The sequence below is a fragment of the Homarus americanus genome, unplaced genomic scaffold (assembly GCF_018991925.1).
Source record: "Homarus americanus isolate GMGI-L3 unplaced genomic scaffold, GMGI_Hamer_2.0 scaffold34921, whole genome shotgun sequence".
NCBI lineage: Eukaryota > Metazoa > Arthropoda > Malacostraca > Decapoda > Nephropidae > Homarus > Homarus americanus.
In genome coordinates, this window is record NW_024741901.1 from 16,605,030 (window position 1) to 16,620,634 (window position 15,605).

The 15,605-nt window shown below is 44.8% G+C and overlaps 1 protein-coding gene across 1 annotated transcript; it reads left to right on the forward strand.

Annotated features, from left to right (window-relative positions):
* Nucleotides 1-11,204: 11,204 nt before the first annotated feature.
* On the forward strand, nt 11,205-11,993 carry LOC121876132 (splicing factor 3A subunit 2-like). Its single transcript, XM_042381069.1, has one exon. The coding sequence runs from the start codon at nt 11,205-11,207 to the stop codon at nt 11,991-11,993; it is 789 nt and encodes a 262-aa protein (XP_042237003.1).
* The last annotated feature ends 3,612 nt before the right edge of the window (nt 11,994-15,605 follow it).

Consider the following 15,605-nt stretch of genomic DNA (forward strand, 5'->3'; position numbering starts at 1 on the left):
TCTCGTGAGGGAGGTTCTGTGTGATGGGGGCGGATGTGAGGGAGGCTGGGTCGTGAGGAGGTTGCTCGTGAGGGAGGGTGACGTGTGAGGCGACTACTCACCACCACCAGCTTGTCACTCCAGGATCATCATCGCTGAGTCACTTGCTGCCCAGGATGCCCCCCAGCTCCTCCCCCCCCCCCATCCCCCTTCCCTTCTCCAGTCCCTCCTGCCCCATCCCCCCCTCAGCCCCACCCCCAACCCCCATTCTCTTCCTTCAGACCCTCTCCCCCTCCCCCTTTTAGACACACCTCTCGTTAACCTCACCCTTCACGTTAGAAAGTTTTTTTCGCTTTCAGAATATATTTTTGGGGGTGTCCTGTGTCCACCCCCCCCACCTCTCCGCGCACTCAAAAAAAAAGAAAAAAGAAAAAAATAACGTTTATTTCTGAGATATTAATACAGCTGAATAAACCTTTAAGCTCAGAGGGTTTTTTTCCAGGTTTTATGGAGTTCTGTTTTAATTTAATATTTTTTTCCTGCTTAAAAAATATATATTCTGACTCCAATTGACTAATTAGTTTTAAATGTTTTCTATTGTTTTGATAAACTTATCGAGGATATATTATTTATACTACATAAACCTCTTTGAATTTAAAGTAGTTTATGTAGATTTAGAAAGTTTATTCAAATTAGAAAATTATTCAAATTTAGACATTTTTTTTTATGCAAATTCAAGAAGTTTTACCGATTTAAAAAGTGTATACTGATTTTAAAAAGTTGATTCTGACGCATAAAATTTTATCGAGTTCAGAAAATTACTAAAATAAAGGAAATTTAATTCGAACACTTCAGCACTGTACCAAATGTGACTCAGGTACAGGAAACAAGTACAGTAACTGGAATGTAATTAAGGTAACTCAAATATCACTTAAGGGAATTTTAGGTTTAAGGTTTGATTTAAGGGTATTACTTATATTGACAGTCTTTAAGGTTGAATTAAGAGAATTTGTAATAACCTTGAATGGGCATTTAAAGTAAGATAAGGGGTTCTGTAGTTACCTTAAGGGAGGTTTTATAGTTATCTTAAGGGGATTTTAGTATAACTTTTTTATAGCTACCGTAAAGGGTTTTATAGTTACATTATTAGGATATTAATGTAGGTATTTTTTATTATTTTTTTTTTCCTTAATAGAGGTTTTAAAGTAAGAAAGTGGAATTTTATAGTTACCTTAAGATGATTTTAGGATAAGGGCACTTAAGGAAGAATAAAATATTTAATAATTATGGTAACAATATGGTTGGGTTTTTTTTTTCTTTACAATCACTTAGACAAAAAAAGTTCAGTTTAAACCCGCGAGAAAGGTTCAGTTTAAACCTTCCTCAGATCCCCTTCAACACAAACATATTATATTTCTGGGACCTCTTGAACCTTGTCTAGTGAAGCCCCTCCCAGACACGTGCATCACAGAGCCGGCTGACGTGACTAACACAACTCACTCTTGGCAGGTGGAAAGTTTGCTTCTTGTTGTTTGAACGTGTTGGGGAAATACCGAGGAGGTGTGTCCATTGACGGCCCAAATACCCTGGAGACTTGGTGGTATGGAGGGGGGGGGGGAGTGTTGTATGGCATAATCATCATACTTATGGATGGATGGATGGATGGATGGACAGATGCAATTATTATTTGACAGATACTGTATGCGAGTATAGATAGATTGACGGATAAACTTTCAGACAGATATAAATAGATATATAATGAGAGAGAGAGAGAGAGAGAGAGAGAGTGTATACTAGACCACATTTAACCTGTACATACATATACAGTGTAGATATACAAACAATGACAATGTTTGGGTTTTGTTTATAGCTGATGAATGTTGATTATTTCATTAAAATGTTAAAAATTATAATCTTAAAATACAATATATATTAACATATCTGAGGAAATAGAGAGGTTAAAATTGTCTATCCTCTTTACCTACCTGTCTGTATATTAGTAGAATTGATCAAATATATAACACCATTAATTCTAAAAAAATAATATAGCATTAAATAATTAAAACAACGGGTAAAAGATTCATTACATTGCAATTTATATAAAACCCCTGCAACACCAACACCGCCATTTTGTTGAAGAAAAAACTTATCCCCCTAACATTTTGCAACACGGCCCTCATATTGGCAACACCTCCTTGCATGGTTGGAGTAAATGTGGTAGTTTCAGCATCTTGCCATTCTCGCCAACAGTAAATCATGTGAGAAACGAACACACTTAAATATGACTCAACCTGGCGATACACCAACACACGCTTGAGCATTTCGTTCACGGATAAACATTTAAGTTGCGCCAAAAAATATATAAATTCATTTCGCCTTACATAAATTACCCTTAGAAAGTTGTTTTTGATTATATATTTTTTGCCAGCTGCTCTATACGCTACTTAGTTACCATGAGACACTTGTTCACTAATATAGAGTAGATAAAAATATAATCGCAGAGAGAGAGAGAGAGAGAGAAGTAATAAAGTTAGGCGAACGCATTGACACAGGCGGAGAAGACATATGTCTACCTCGTTTGGTTAGGTCCACAACCCTCCCTCGTAATATTCTTTAATATATTCCTAGTCATATAAACATCTGCCGTGATAAATTAAAAACACATCACTTGGGTTATAATGTGACATTTTAAAAACACTTCATTTGTCGTTCTTTAAATACTCAGTTGACTTTGAATACAGGAAATTAGAATTGACTTAACGGGATACAATTTTTTTATGTGGATAGAATAATACAAAATAACACAGATTTTTCTTAATCCTTTCATTTATTTTTAGATTTACAATGTTTAAATTTTCTTCATTTATGTTTAGAATTTATAAATAACTCAAATTAACTAAATGCTGAATATTCTCGGTACATTAACGTCAGTATCATTCAACAACAAAAAATATTCAAGTGTTTTCATCGCGGTATTTCACTTCAGTAATTAACATATCAATAAATAACATCAACTCTTCATATGTAAAAAAGTATAAATTAAAATCAATCGTATCTGATAAATATTACACCTTTTTATTTGACGAGTCGTAACGTGATGAGGTAATGTGTATGGTTGCATGTGTAGTTGTATTTATGTATATTGTTGTATAATTCAGTATATAATGTTGGCCGATAATTTTGCTTTTAAATCTAAACCGAGACTGTACACTGAAGACTTCCCACAACTATTTGGTGTTTTTTTTTATTGTGTGGATGTGTACTTGTGTATGGCTGTGTGTCTGTGTATGTATGTATGTATGTATGTTTATAGAGACTAAAAATTATAGCATTAGACAGACAGACAGACAGACAGACTATGGGAACGTAACGAGGACACTGAACACCTAAAGGCAGGGCAGAGAAGACCATCTGTTTACTCGAGGCTTTGTAACAGTAACACCAGAACACAACAAAACAGTGTTCTCTCTTAATAGAAATATGGCCACGTTACACACCAATACCCCAATGTCCTGTGTTTCATTGTTCTATTTGGCCATCACAATTTTTTTGGTACCTGGCCGGCGGGAGGTGGGCCAGGGGAGCGTAGTGGAGTTTTTGTGTGTGTGGGGGAGGGGGAAGGGGGGAGCTAGGGAGGAAAGCGTCCGCCCAGTCAACCTGCACCACGTATAGGGAGCGAGTACAGTACTTATTGATTTTGCGATAAAATTCCCGGTATTGTTATCAGGGAGGTTTGTCACTGCTGTGTGTGTGCTAAATGTTGCCAAACTCTCTCTCTCCCCCCCCCCCCCCCTCTCTCATTGGCGAACTGTTGATATCCTGCTTCATCCTCCACCATCTACACTCATCCTCTCCATCTACACTCATCCTACACCATCTACACTCATCCTACATCATCCTCACCCACCCTACACTATCCTCATTCATAGCACCATCCTCATCCACCTTACACCATCCTACACCATCCTTATTCATCCTACGCCATCCTCACTTATGCTACATCATCCGTACTCATTTTGCGCAAATCTGACTCATCCTGCACCCTCTCAAAACATCCAACACCATTCTTTATCATTGTACACCGTCGCAGCATCCTACACCACTCTCCATCATCCTACAACAGGGCGAAGGAAGTAGGAGGGCCGCTCTACTTCCTACAGTGCGGGCAGCGTGTCCCCGTGACAGCTGGTTTGCCGGTGGTGGGAAAAAGTTGTAATCGATACGTGTTCTGACATGTACTGTGCTCCGTATATCACCCCCCTCTCTCTCTGCTATAGTGCCAGCCCCTGTGTTGAGCGGGTTAACCTATAGCTATTCATATGACACGATGACTACTGTTAACTTGTCCATCTGTTTGTATGGCTCAGTTATAAAAGTGCCCTTCTAAGTGTATGTAATTTAAGTGTCTTTGTAAGTGTATGTGGCTAGTGTCTTTAAGTGTATGCGGCTATAAAGTGTCTTTGTAAGTGTATGTGGTAGTAGGTACAGGTAGTAGGCAGCTACCAAACAGGGAGGTACTACTGCCTGAGAAGATATTGGCAGCATAATGTGTTGCCTAATGGTAGACCCTGCTGCCATATGGCATCACGAAAATTGTGACCAAGTCCCAGGTTGCTCATCTGACTTTCTGACTCATTTACACACAATTTCAGTCTCATTGTTTCTCTCACTATTGACAACACAACATACATACAGTATATTGTTTCTCACTTTTGATTTTTTTCATGTTTGTATTTCTTTATGGTCTTTTATTATTATTATTATTATTATTATTATTAGTAGTAGTAGTAGTAGTATTATTAGTATTATTATTATTATTGTTATTCTATTTTTAATTTTGTATTTTTTATTTACTATGGATTATTATTTTTTTTTATTAATATTTTATTATTTATATTTTTTATTTTATAATTTTTATTTACTATGGATTATATTTATTATTATTATTATTATTATTATTATTATTATTATTATTATTATTATTATTATTATTATTATTATTATTATTATTATTATTATTATTATTATTATTATTATTAAATTTTCGCCCCCCAGGCCCCGATGTGGGTCAGTGACCTGTCCCATGTGGGCTAATCCCCAAAAAAGAAAAAAAAAAGAATAAGTGTTTGTGATTATAAGTGTCTTTAAAAGTGTATGTGATTATAAGTGTCTTTGTAAGTATATGTGACTATAAAGTGTCTTTGTAAGTGTATGTGGCTAAAAAGTGTCTTTGTAAGTGTATGTGGCTATAAGTGTCTTTCTAAGTGTATGTGGCTATAAAGTGTCTCTAAGTGTATGTGACTATAGTGTCTTTAAGAGTGTATGGCTATAAAAGTGTCTCTAAGTGTATGTGACTATAAGTGTCTTTAAGTGTATGTGGCTATAAGTGTCTTTCTAAGTGTATGTGACTAAGGTGTCTTTCTAAGTGTATGTGGCTATAAAGTGTCTCTAAGTGTCTGTGACTATAAGTGTCTCTAAGTGTATGTGGCTATAAGTGTCTTTGTAAGTGTATGTGACTATAAGTGTCTTTAAGTGTCTGTGACTATAAGTGTCTCTAAGTGTATGTGGCTATAAAGTGTCTCTTAAGTGTATGTTGCTTAGTGTTGTAAAGTGACTTTCTAATAAACTATTCCCACTAAGTGTATGACCTTATGTTTGTTAAGTGTGTATGTAAGTGTATAAGTAGCTGAGTTTGTAATTGTTTTGTGCAGCTTAATTACCTGATTGCATGAATGTTTTTGTAAGTTTGTTTACTTAAATGATGTAAAGTATTTTTTTTTTCACAGCGTCAGGGGGGGCAGTGACTGGCAGGGTGGTAGTGACTGGCAGGTGGTGATGACGGTGTATTGGAGGGGTGATAGTGACTGGTAGGGTGGTAGTGACTGGCAGGGTGGTAGTGACTGGTAGGGTGGTAGTGGCAGGGTGATAGTGACTGGCAGGTGGTAGTGACTGGTAGGGTGGTAGTGACTGGCAGGGGTGGTAGTGACTGGCAGGTTGGTAGTGACTGTGGTGGTGATGACTGGTAGGGTGGTAGTGACTGGTAGGGTGGTAGTGACTGGTAGAGTGGTATGACGGTAGGGTGGTAGTGACTGGTGGGGTGGTGTGACTGGTGGGGTGGTAGTGACTGGCAGGGGTGGTAGTGACTGGCAGGTGGTAGTGACTGTAGGGTGGTAGTGACTGGTGAGATGGTGTGACTGGCAGGTGATGTGACCAGGGGTGGTAGTGACTGGTAGGGTGGTAGTACTGGAGGGGTGGTAGTGACTGGCAGGGGTGGTAGTGACTGGCAGGGGTGGTGACTGGTGGGGTGTAGTGACTGGTAGGGTGGTAGTGACTGGTGAGGGTGGTAGTGACTGGCAGGGGTGGTAGTGACTGGCAGGGGTGGTAGTGACTGGCAGGTGATGAGTGACTGGCAGGGGTGGTAGTGACTGGTGGGGTGGTAGTGACTAGTGGGGTGGTAGTGACTGGCAGGGGTGGTAGTGACTGGCAGGGTGTAGTGACTGGTAGGGTGTAGTGACTGGCAGGGTGGTAGTGACTGGCAAGGGTGGTAATGACTGGCAGGGGTGGTAGTGACTGGCGAGAATGGTAGTGACTGGCAGGGGTGGTGGTGACTGGCAGGGTGGTAGTGACTGGCAGGGGTGGATGAGGAAGTGGTAGTGACTGGCAAGTTGGTAGTGACTGGCAGAGTGGTAGTGACTGGCAGGGGTGGTAGTGACTGGCAGGGGTGGTAGTGACTGGAATTGGTAGTGACTGGTAGGGTAAGTGACTGAGTTAGTGTGACTGGTAGTAGTAGTGACTGGTAGATGGTAGTGACTGGCAGGGGTGGTAGTGACTGGTAGGGTGGTAGTGACTGGCAGGAGTGGTAGTGACTGGTGGGGTGGTGGTAGTGACTGGTAGGGTGGTAGTGACTGGCAGGGGTGGTAGTGACTGGCAGGGTGGTGTAGTGACTGGCAGAGGTGGTAGTGGTGGCATGGTTGGTAGTGACTGGCAGGGGTTGGTAGTGACTGGCAGGGGTGGTAGTGACTGGCAGGGGTGGTAGTGGTGCTGGGGGTGGTAGTGACTGGCAGGTGTGGTAGTGACTGGGAGGGTGGTAGTGACTGGCAGTTAGTAGTGACTAGCGTTGTAGTAACTGCAGGGGTGGTGACTGCAGGGTGGATGACATGGTTGGTAGTGACTGGCAGGGGTGGTAGTGACTGGCAGGGGTGTTAGTGGCATGGTTGGTAGACTGCAGGTGGTAGTAACTGGCAGGGGTGGTAGTGACTAGCAGGGTAGTAACTAGCATGGTTGGTAGTGACTGGCAGGGGTGGTAGTGACTGGCAGGTGTGGTGATGTGGGTTGGTAGTGACTGGCAGGGGTGAGTGGTAGTGACTGGGGTGTGGAGTGACTAGCAGGGTGGTAGTGACTGGCGGGGTGGTGGTGTATGAGTGGCAGGGTGGTAGTGACTGGCAGGGGTTATGAGTGGAGGGGTGGTAATGACTGGTGTGGTAGTGACTGGGGTGGTAGTGACTGGCAGGTGGTAGTGACTGGCAGGGTGGTGGTAGTGACTGGCAGGGGGGTAGTGACTGGCAGGGGTGAGTAGTGACACAGCATGGTGTGACTGGCAGGGGTGGTAGTGACTATGGCAGGGGTGGTGATGGTAATGGTAGTTGTAGTGAATGGCAGGGGTGGTAGTGACTGAAGAGTGACAGCAGGGTGGTAGTGACTGGCAGGGGTGGTAGTGACTGGCATGTGGTTGGAGTGGCAGGGGTGGTAGTGACTGGCAGGGGTGGTAGTGAGTGGCAGGTGGTGGTAGTGGCAGGTGGCAATGAGTGGCAGGGGTGGCAGATTGGCAGGGAGGTGAAATTATAGCAGGTTGGTGGTGACCTAAAACCCACAACAACAGTAGAACTGGCCACTCACTGCCCGAATTCCTAGTCACTGCAGCTCTCGTATCCTCAATCCCTCCCTCCCTCACTCCTTCCTCCCTCCCTCTCCCCCATTTGTTATCTCTTACCCCATTTTATTTTCTCTTCCCTTTACATCTCTTCTTTCCTCTCCTCTTATATTCTCCTTTCCCTTTATAACTTAAGAGAATCATAGCTTTATATATCGATTACTCTCTAAAGCTATCATATATATTTTATAATGGAGATGACAGGTTTTTCGCTGTATGGCCTGTATACTGTTCATGCTATTTGTCATGGTGAGTATGATGTTTGTATGTTGAATTGACGCCCCCGTGAGTATCTTTTTTGCTCGTGATCATACATATTGGTTCTTCTGTATGAAGTATATCTGTGTATGAGGATTTTGATTTTCTTTTCTGTGTGTGTTTGTATGATATTTGTGTATATTTTGTAAGTTGCTGGTGTATGTTGGGTGTTTAGTATTTTTTTTATAAATTGTTGTGTGTGTGTGTTGTGTGTGTGTGTGTGTGTGTGTGTGTGTGTGTGTGTGTGTGTGTGTGTGTGTGTGTGTGTGTGTGTGTGTGTGTGTGTGTGTGTGTGTGTGTGTGTGTGTGTGTGTGTGTGTGTGTGTGTGTGTGGAATATTTTTGTATACTCACAATGCGTATTGAACAACCCCCACGCGTGAGCATTTTGATCAATTGGCGTGAACCCTCGTTTCCTCAATCTTAGAGTCGCCGTCACCAGGAAGAGTGTCACCTCCGCCGGCCAGTCCGTAAGGCCCACTCACCTGTAGTTCTCCTTTAGGGAATCTCACCCTGCAGACCTTGTGGCTTATCGCTATCTTCCTCCAAACCACAGATATCAAGGTCTAACTCCGGAAGGTGCGGGCTAGAGGGGCGTACCCTGCATCAATGAATGAAGAAGGCCGGTGTCTTTTTTTTGTCACGTTTCACTTCTTCCTTTGTTAATAGTTCTGTTTTTGTTTTTGTTTGTTTTATGTAAAGTTTCTTATAAGTGGACTGGATGGTGGGGGGGGGGGCAAACAGTGAGAAGAGAGGGATGGATCTCGTCATGGAGTCACAAGGAAGTCATGCACTACTGTATGAGGTGAGTGGGGGGGGAGACGGGAAGGCATGATGGAAGGATTTAAGTGGAGGATGGGAAGGATAGAAAGGACGAATTGAGGGAGGAAGGAATGACAGAAGATGGGATGGGTCGGGAGGAAGGAGGTAGGGGGGAGGATGGAAGAGGTAGGGAGGGAGGGATGGATGGAAGGAGGGAGGGAGGGAGGATGGGGTGGGTCGAGGAGAGGATGAAAGGCAGGGAGAGTAGGAAGGAAGGAAGGAGGTAGGGAGGATGGGATGAGTTGGGAAGGGGTAGGATTGAAGGAAGGAAGGGTTGGAAGAAGGGAGGGAGGGTAGGGAGGCAGGAAGTATGGGAGGGAGGGTGGGTAGGAAGTATGGGAGGGAGGGTAGGTAGGAAGGAAAGGAAGGGAGGAGTGAAGAGAATGGGCTGGGTCGGGGAGGGAGGAGCCAACGATTGCATGACAGTTTATGCACCGTCACCACATCCTGTCAGGCGTCCTGTTATCTGTCCTGTCATGCAACTTTTGTGCGTCCTGTCGTGTACACACAGTCATGTACAACACACACACACACACACACACACTACACAACTATACACATTGCCCTTACACAACTATACATAGTTATATACTACGCACAACCTTGCTCAAATATACACTTTCCTTTTTATATACAACCACATACACTACACACTCTCCTTACAAACTCACTCCCCATATATCTAAGTCACCTTAAATCTTGCTCACTTATAACCCTCCCCACCAAACAGTGTGGTGAGTACTTGACAACCTGCCCTGAGCCTCCGTGATGGCTCATGACACATCCTCCTACCCAACCCAACCCAACCCAGCCCAACCCAGCCCAACCCAACCAACCCCAAACCACCCAACCAGCAACCCAACCCAACCCAACAACCCGACACAACCCAACCCACAGCCACCCAACCCAACCCAAGACCTGACCCCAACCCAGCCAGCCCCAACCAGCGACCAATGACCCAACTCGACAAACCCAACCAAATACCAACCCAACCCGACTGACCCAACCCAACCCAATACCCAATGAAACCAACCCAACCCGAACCCAACCCAACCCATGACGTAAAACTAATGACAATGACCCAACCCAACCTCAGCCAACCCAGCCAACTCAACCCAACTCAACTCAAGCCCAACCCAACACAACAACCCAGCCAATGACAATCACAGCCAACAACCCGCTCAACTCAACTCAACTCAACTCAACCATCACAACAAACCAAACTCAGCTCAACCCAACAACCCAAACAACTCACTCAACTCAACTCAACTCACTCATAGTAGGCAACCCAACCCAGCACCAACTCAACTCACTCAACTCAACCCAACCCAACCCAACCCAACTCAACTCAACCCAACCCAACCCCAGCCCCAACCCAGCCTTGAGTTGAATTTCAAACATGACCCTAACCCAACCTAACCTAACCAAATTAGCAACATACTTCCCCCCCTCCCCCCCCACACACACATGCTCCTGTCACTATATAATTATGTAACTTGCCGACATAATCCATGGCCCTTCAGGCACTTGCGTCCTTAATGCGTGAGTTAAGAAGGCAAGCATGGACTCACATGCTTCCCTGTTGGCCGCTGTAAAACGCTTGTGCACTTTGCCTTGTACAGGATCCAAAAGGTTTGCCCAATAAACTAGCCCCCTGAAAATATAAGCCATTTATTATGTTTTACAACTATACAAATATATTACGCACATACACTCATATTTTACAGCAATCTATACATACATACACTTCATACACTCATGTTTTACAGCAATCTATACGCACATACACTCATATTTTACAGCAATCTATACATACAGACACTCATACACTCATATTGTACAGAATATGATAGTCTCCTGACACCTTCCAACTTGTTCTAATATTTATCACTAATACGTTAATATTTGCCTAAGTGTAGTGGGCCTTTCCTGACCTTAATAATGGATGGTTTTTCACGCTAAGGAATAGTTTCATTGTTTATCAAGTGTTGCTGAACTCATCTAAGCACCAATTCCAGGACTTTTTTGTTTTGTTTTGGGTAATGTGGGAATTTTTTTGTGTTGAGGTTAGGTTGGGTTTAGGTTAGGATTGGTTTAGGTTAGGTTTGGTTTAGGTTAGGTTGGGTTTAGTTTAGGCCCTTCATACCTGTATTCTGGCTCTCCACACCTGTATCCTGGCCCTTGACACCTGTATCCCGGCCCTCCACACCTGTATCATGGCCCTCCATACCTGTATCCTGGCCCTCCACACCCGTATCCTGGCCCTCCACACCCGTATCCTGGACCTCCACACCTGTATCCCGGCCCTCCACACCTGTGGTATCCTAGGCCCTCCACACACTCCGTATCCTGGCCCTCCACTCCTGCAGTATCCTGGCCCTCCACACCTGTATCATGGCCCCCACATCTGTATCCCGGCCCTCCACATTCGTATCCCGGCCCTCCACACCCGTATCCTGTCCCTCATTAACTGTATCATGGCCCTCCACACCTGTATCCTGGCCCTCCACACCCGCATCCCGGCCCTCCACACCCGCACATCCTGGCCCTCCACACCTGCATCCTGGCCCTCCACACCTGTATCCTGGCCATCCATTACCTGTATTCCTGGCCATCCATACCTGTATCCTGGCCCCTCCACCACCTGGTATCCCAGCCTTCCACACACCTGTATCCTGGCCTTCCACACCTGTATCCCATACCTCCACACCTGTAATATCCTGGCTCTCCACACCCGTATCCCAGCCTCCAAGCACACCTGTATCCTGGCTTTCCACACCTGTATCCTGCAAGGGCCCTCCACACCTGTATCCTGGCCCTCCACACCTGTATCTTGGCCCTTTACACCTGTATCCCGGCCCTCCACACTCCAGTATCCCGGCCCTCCACACTCCCATCCTGGGCCCCTCCACACTCAGAGTCCTGCCATCCACACCTGCATCCTGGCCCTCCACACCTGTATCCTGGGCCCTCCATACCTGTGTCCTATCCCTTCACACCCGTGAGTCCTGGCCTCCACACCTGCATCCTGGCCCCCACACCCGGGTATCCCGGCCCTCCACACCTGTATCCCGGCCTCCACACCTGTATCCTAGCCCTCCACACCTGTATCCCGGCCCTCCACACCTGTATCCCGGCCCTCCACACCTGCATCCTGGCCCTCCACACCTGTAGAGTCCTAGCCTCCACACCTGTGCTGTCCTAGCCCTCCACACCTGTATCCTGGCCCTCCACACCTGTATCCTGGCCCTCCACACACCTGTATCCTGCCCTCCACACCTGTACATCCTAGCCCCTCCACACCTGTATCCTGGCCCTCCACACCTGTATCCTGGCCCTCCACACCTGTATCCTGGCCCTCCACACCTGTATCCTGGCCCTCCACACCTGTATCCTGGCCCTCCACACCTGTATCCTGGCCCTCCACACCTGTATCCTGGCCTACACATCTGTATTCCGGAGCTAAATAATAACCCCGGACCTGTTGTCATGGGGATTCCCCTCTACCAAGCTCCGGTTTAGCTCAATTAGGTCGCCAAAAGTTACAATAATTATTTGCGTTTTTGTCACGTTAAGTCGGTTTTAATATAATCATTCTTATAAAGTTAAAAAAAAAGTATGTCAGGAGTGTGGAAAATATTAATGTTAAATTGATGTGATTGTGGAAAATATTAATGTTGAATTGATGTGATTGTGGAAAATATTAATGTTGAATTGATGTGATTGTGGAAAATATTAATGTTGAATTGATGTGATTGTGGAAAATATTAATGTTAAATTGATGTGATTGTGGAAAATATTAATGTTGAATTGATGTGAGTGTGGAAAATATTAATGTTAAATTGATGTGATTGTGGAAAATATTAATGTTGAATTGATGTGAGTGTGGAAAATATTAATGTTAAATTGATGTGATTATGAACCGAAAATATGTTATTGGATGATATAATGAATGACTTGTGGTGCTGGTTGAGGGAGTTGATGTATTCATAAAGTCTGGCTGGTATTTTAGTGTTGAATTGTACACATCCTGGAGCCGGGTGTGTGGTGATGATGGTGTGTGTGGTGATGATGGTGTATGGTGGTGGTGTGTGGTGGTGATGGTGTTTGGTGATGGTGTGTAGTGGTGATGGATGGTATGTGATGATGGGGTCTGGTGGCAATGGTGTGTAGTGGTGATGGTGGTGTGTGATGATGGGGTGTGGTGGTGATGGTGTGTAGTGGTGGTGATGGTGGTATGTGTTAATGGTGTGTGCTGGCGATGGTGTGGTGATGATGAAAATGGAAATGGTGACAGCAGCAGCAGCAGACAATCCCGAAAATATTACAAGATCACGCAGACAGCAATAGACGGGTAACAGACATCAACAGACACCAGCAGACGAGTAACAGACAACAGACGCCGGCAGACGAGTAACAGACATCAACAGACGAGTAATAGACACCAGCAGACGAGTAACAGACATCAACAGATGCCAGCAGACAAGTAACAGACATCAACAGACGCGAGCAGACGAGTAACAGACAACAGACGCCAGCAGAAGAGGAACAGACATCAACAGACGAGTAATAGACACCAGCAGACGAGTAACAGACATCAACAGATGCCAGCAGACAAGTATAGCGAGTAACAGACACACCAGAAGACACCCAGCAGACGGTAACAGACATCAACAGACACCAGTAGACAAGTATAACGAGTAACAGACATTAGCAGACACCAGAAGATGATTAACAGACATCAGAAGACACCAGCAGACGAGTAACAGACACCAGCAGACAAGTATAACGAGTAAAAGACATTAGCAGACACCAGAAGACGAGTAACAGAGATCAGAAGACACCAGCAGACGAGTAACAGACATCAACAGACACCAGCAGACGAGTAACAGACATCAACAGACGAGTAACAGACATCAGCAGACGAGTAACGGACATCAGCAGACACGTAACAGACATCAACAGACGAGTAAGAGACATCAACGGACACCAGCAGACGAATAACAGACATCAACAAACACCAACAGACGAGTAACGGACATCAACAGACGAGTGACAGACATCAACAGACAAGTATAACGAGTAACAGACATTAGCAAACACCAGCAGACGAGTAACAGACATCAACAAACACCAACAGACGAGTAACAGACACCAGCAGACGAGTAACATACACCAGCAGACGAGTAACATACACCAGCAGATGAGCAACAGACGAGTAACAGACACCAGCAGACGAGTAACATACACCAGCAGATGAGCAACAGACAGCAGACAGGTCTAGTCGAGGAAGTTCCGGCCCCGAATCAATAAGCCTTTCTGGCCCGGAGGAGGAGAGTGTTGGAGGTAGCTGGGAGGAGGAGCGGCACAGGTGACTCTCCTCCTCCTACCTCCGTCCGCCCTTCTTCCTCTCACCACCTCCTCCTCCTCCTCCACTGTTTTACAGGAGGAAGTGGTTTTAACCCTTCCAGTACGAGGACTAGTGGGAGGGAAGGGAGGGAGTGGAGTGGAAGGGGAGGTGAGAGTCAATCAAGAGGGAGAGGTGGTTGTAATTATAATGGCGGTAGGAGGATGCGAAGGAAGGAAGACAGGAAGGAAGGAATGCAGGGAGGAAGGAAGGCAGGGAGGAAGGAAGGAGAGGGAGAGAGACAGAGGAAGAACAGAAAGAGAGACGGTTGTAATTGCACAGGCGAAGAAGGAAGTGGTTTTAATTCGTCTACTGAGAGAGAGAGAGAGAGAGAGATTCACCTGGGCACAGATTTCCTTTCAGGTGTTAGTCATAATGCTTGGGCGATGATTCTTTTTTTACTCTCTCTCTCTCTCTCTCTCTCTCTCTCTCTCTCTCTCTCTCTCTCTTGTTCGACATAGGCAAACTTTATGGAGCCTAAAGTGAATTATTTTTATTTGCTTTATTTTTCTGTAATTTAATGTTTTTTTATTGTTTGATTCTCTTTGGTTTCGCTTCATTTGTGCAGTGATACAGATGCGTGTAACGTGCACACGTGTAGGAAGGTATTATATCGGGTGTGGCAGGTGTACAGAGGCATTACATATATCGGGGTTGACAGGTATAAAGAGGCATCATATTGGGGCTAACATGTGTAGAGAGGCATTACATAATTATATTAATAATAATGGTTGCCCCCCGTGTAACGAGGATGGCCTGTCCATGGCCACCTATATTGGAGTGAATTTGTTTAAGGTGTAGAAGCTGTCGCCAACACAACAACCACACCCTAAGTTAACGAGCTGCATGACCCAGTGTCAAGAAATCGTCCGAGAAGACCGGACAACTCGCCAACTGCACTGGCTAACCATTACCCCAGAATACGATCGGCAAATCGATTAACATCCAGGTTCCCAATTACTGCTGGGTAGACAGAGCCAAATTGCGTAAAGAAACTTGCTCATAATTTCACCCTGCCCAGGGATTGAACCGGGTCGCCATAGAAAGGCATTACATATATTGGGGTTGACGGGTGTAAAGAGGCATTATATCGGGGTTAACATGTGTAGAGAGGCATTTTATCGGGGTTGACAGGTGTAGAGAGGCATTTTATCGGGGTTGACAGGTGTAGAGAGACATTATATCGGGGTTTATATGGCACGGGCGGTTG